Source organism: Chlorella variabilis, assembly GCF_000147415.1.
Source record: "Chlorella variabilis unplaced genomic scaffold CHLNCscaffold_8, whole genome shotgun sequence".
Lineage (NCBI taxonomy): Eukaryota > Viridiplantae > Chlorophyta > Trebouxiophyceae > Chlorellales > Chlorellaceae > Chlorella > Chlorella variabilis.
This window is the reverse complement of record NW_005435080.1, coordinates 1311836-1313014: the sequence shown is the minus strand read 5'-3', so window position 1 is coordinate 1313014 and position 1179 is coordinate 1311836. Positions and strand designations below refer to the sequence as shown.

Sequence of the window (1179 nt, the reverse complement as noted above, 5' to 3'; positions counted from 1 at the left end):
CNTGCGCAAAGGGGGGCAGGGGAGGAGCAGGGCAGAGGCAGCAGGGGGCCGGGGGGCACTGGTGAGGAGCAGGAAAGTGGCAGGGCGGGGCGGTGAGGGGAACAGCGGCCCGCCTTCTGCTGAGCGGGGGCCGAGGTGAGAGCTGGCAGCGCGCGTGCATGCGGAGGCGGGCCATGCAGCGGCGCCGGGGCGCGGCACACAGAGGGAGGGACCCGCAGCGCCGTGGCAGCACGCCGGCCCGGCAGCGCCTCACTCGATGCTTGTTGTGTAGAGCAGCTCCACCACCGCATGGGTCAGCTCCGCACCAGACTCCTCGCCCACGCCATACACCTGCCCGGGAGGGGACGGGGCAGGCAGGCGCACAGGTGGAGCGCGGGGCTGCTGCCCGGGGTGCTGCCAGCCGCTGCCAGCCGCCAAACCCTGCGCTGCCCCAGTCTGTGCCAGCCGCCGGCCGCAGAGCCTGCTTGCTCTCTCTTGCTGCATCCCGCTTGAGCAGCGAACATGCAGGAGCGGCAAACATGCAGCTGCCAGCCGCCACATCCCTCCCCGCCCCCAGCCACGCCTACCGCCAGCAGCGCCTGGGCATCTGCCAGTACCGCCTCCCTCGTGCTGCGCTCCTTCTCCACAGCGCCGCCCGTGGCCTGCGCCGAACGCACCGGCCGCGCTGCGCAGGAGGAAGGCGGGGGGGTGGGGGCAAGGCAGAGAGGCGCCCGCACAGGCGGGGGTCAGCACCGGGAGTGGGCCGGGAGGCGCAACATGCAGGCAGGTGAGAGGGGATGGGACGGCATGGGGCGGGCCACGGCGCTGCTCTGGGCGCAGGCAAGGCTGGGAGGGGCGGGCACAGGCGGCTGGCTGCCCTGCTCCCAGCTTGCGCCTGCTTGCGCCTGCGCCCTCCCCACCCCGGCACTCCACCACTCCTGCAGAGGGCTTGCCCCGGGGCGGGACGGCGAGCGTACCGCTCACCCGACCGCGCCAGATAGATGAGCGCTCGGGCCGTGGAGGCGCCCGCCTGGCGCAGGGAGGCAGCCTCCGAGGGCGACCCCTCCACAAAGTGGATGGCCCCGCCGCCGCCGCAGCCCCCCGCGCCCAGCGCGCGCCCCGTGTCCTCGCACACAACGTCGGGGCGGGTGGGGTGCAGCACGACGATCGGCGTGTCGGCGGGGCCGCACTGCGCAGGTG

The 1179-nt window shown here is 74.5% G+C and overlaps 1 protein-coding gene across 1 annotated transcript in view; it reads right to left on the bottom strand.

The window, feature by feature from the left end:
• CHLNCDRAFT_51907 (hypothetical protein) overlaps positions 1-1179 on the bottom strand; it is a gene marked incomplete at both ends in the record, with an annotated part of 5832 nt that overhangs the window by 758 nt on the left and 3895 nt on the right. The window contains 3 exons of the mRNA XM_005848277.1: positions 283-330; positions 567-664; positions 964-1105. Of these exons, the coding sequence (XP_005848339.1) occupies positions 283-330; positions 567-664; positions 964-1105 (288 nt within the window). The remainder of the gene's footprint in view (positions 1-282; positions 331-566; positions 665-963; positions 1106-1179) is intronic.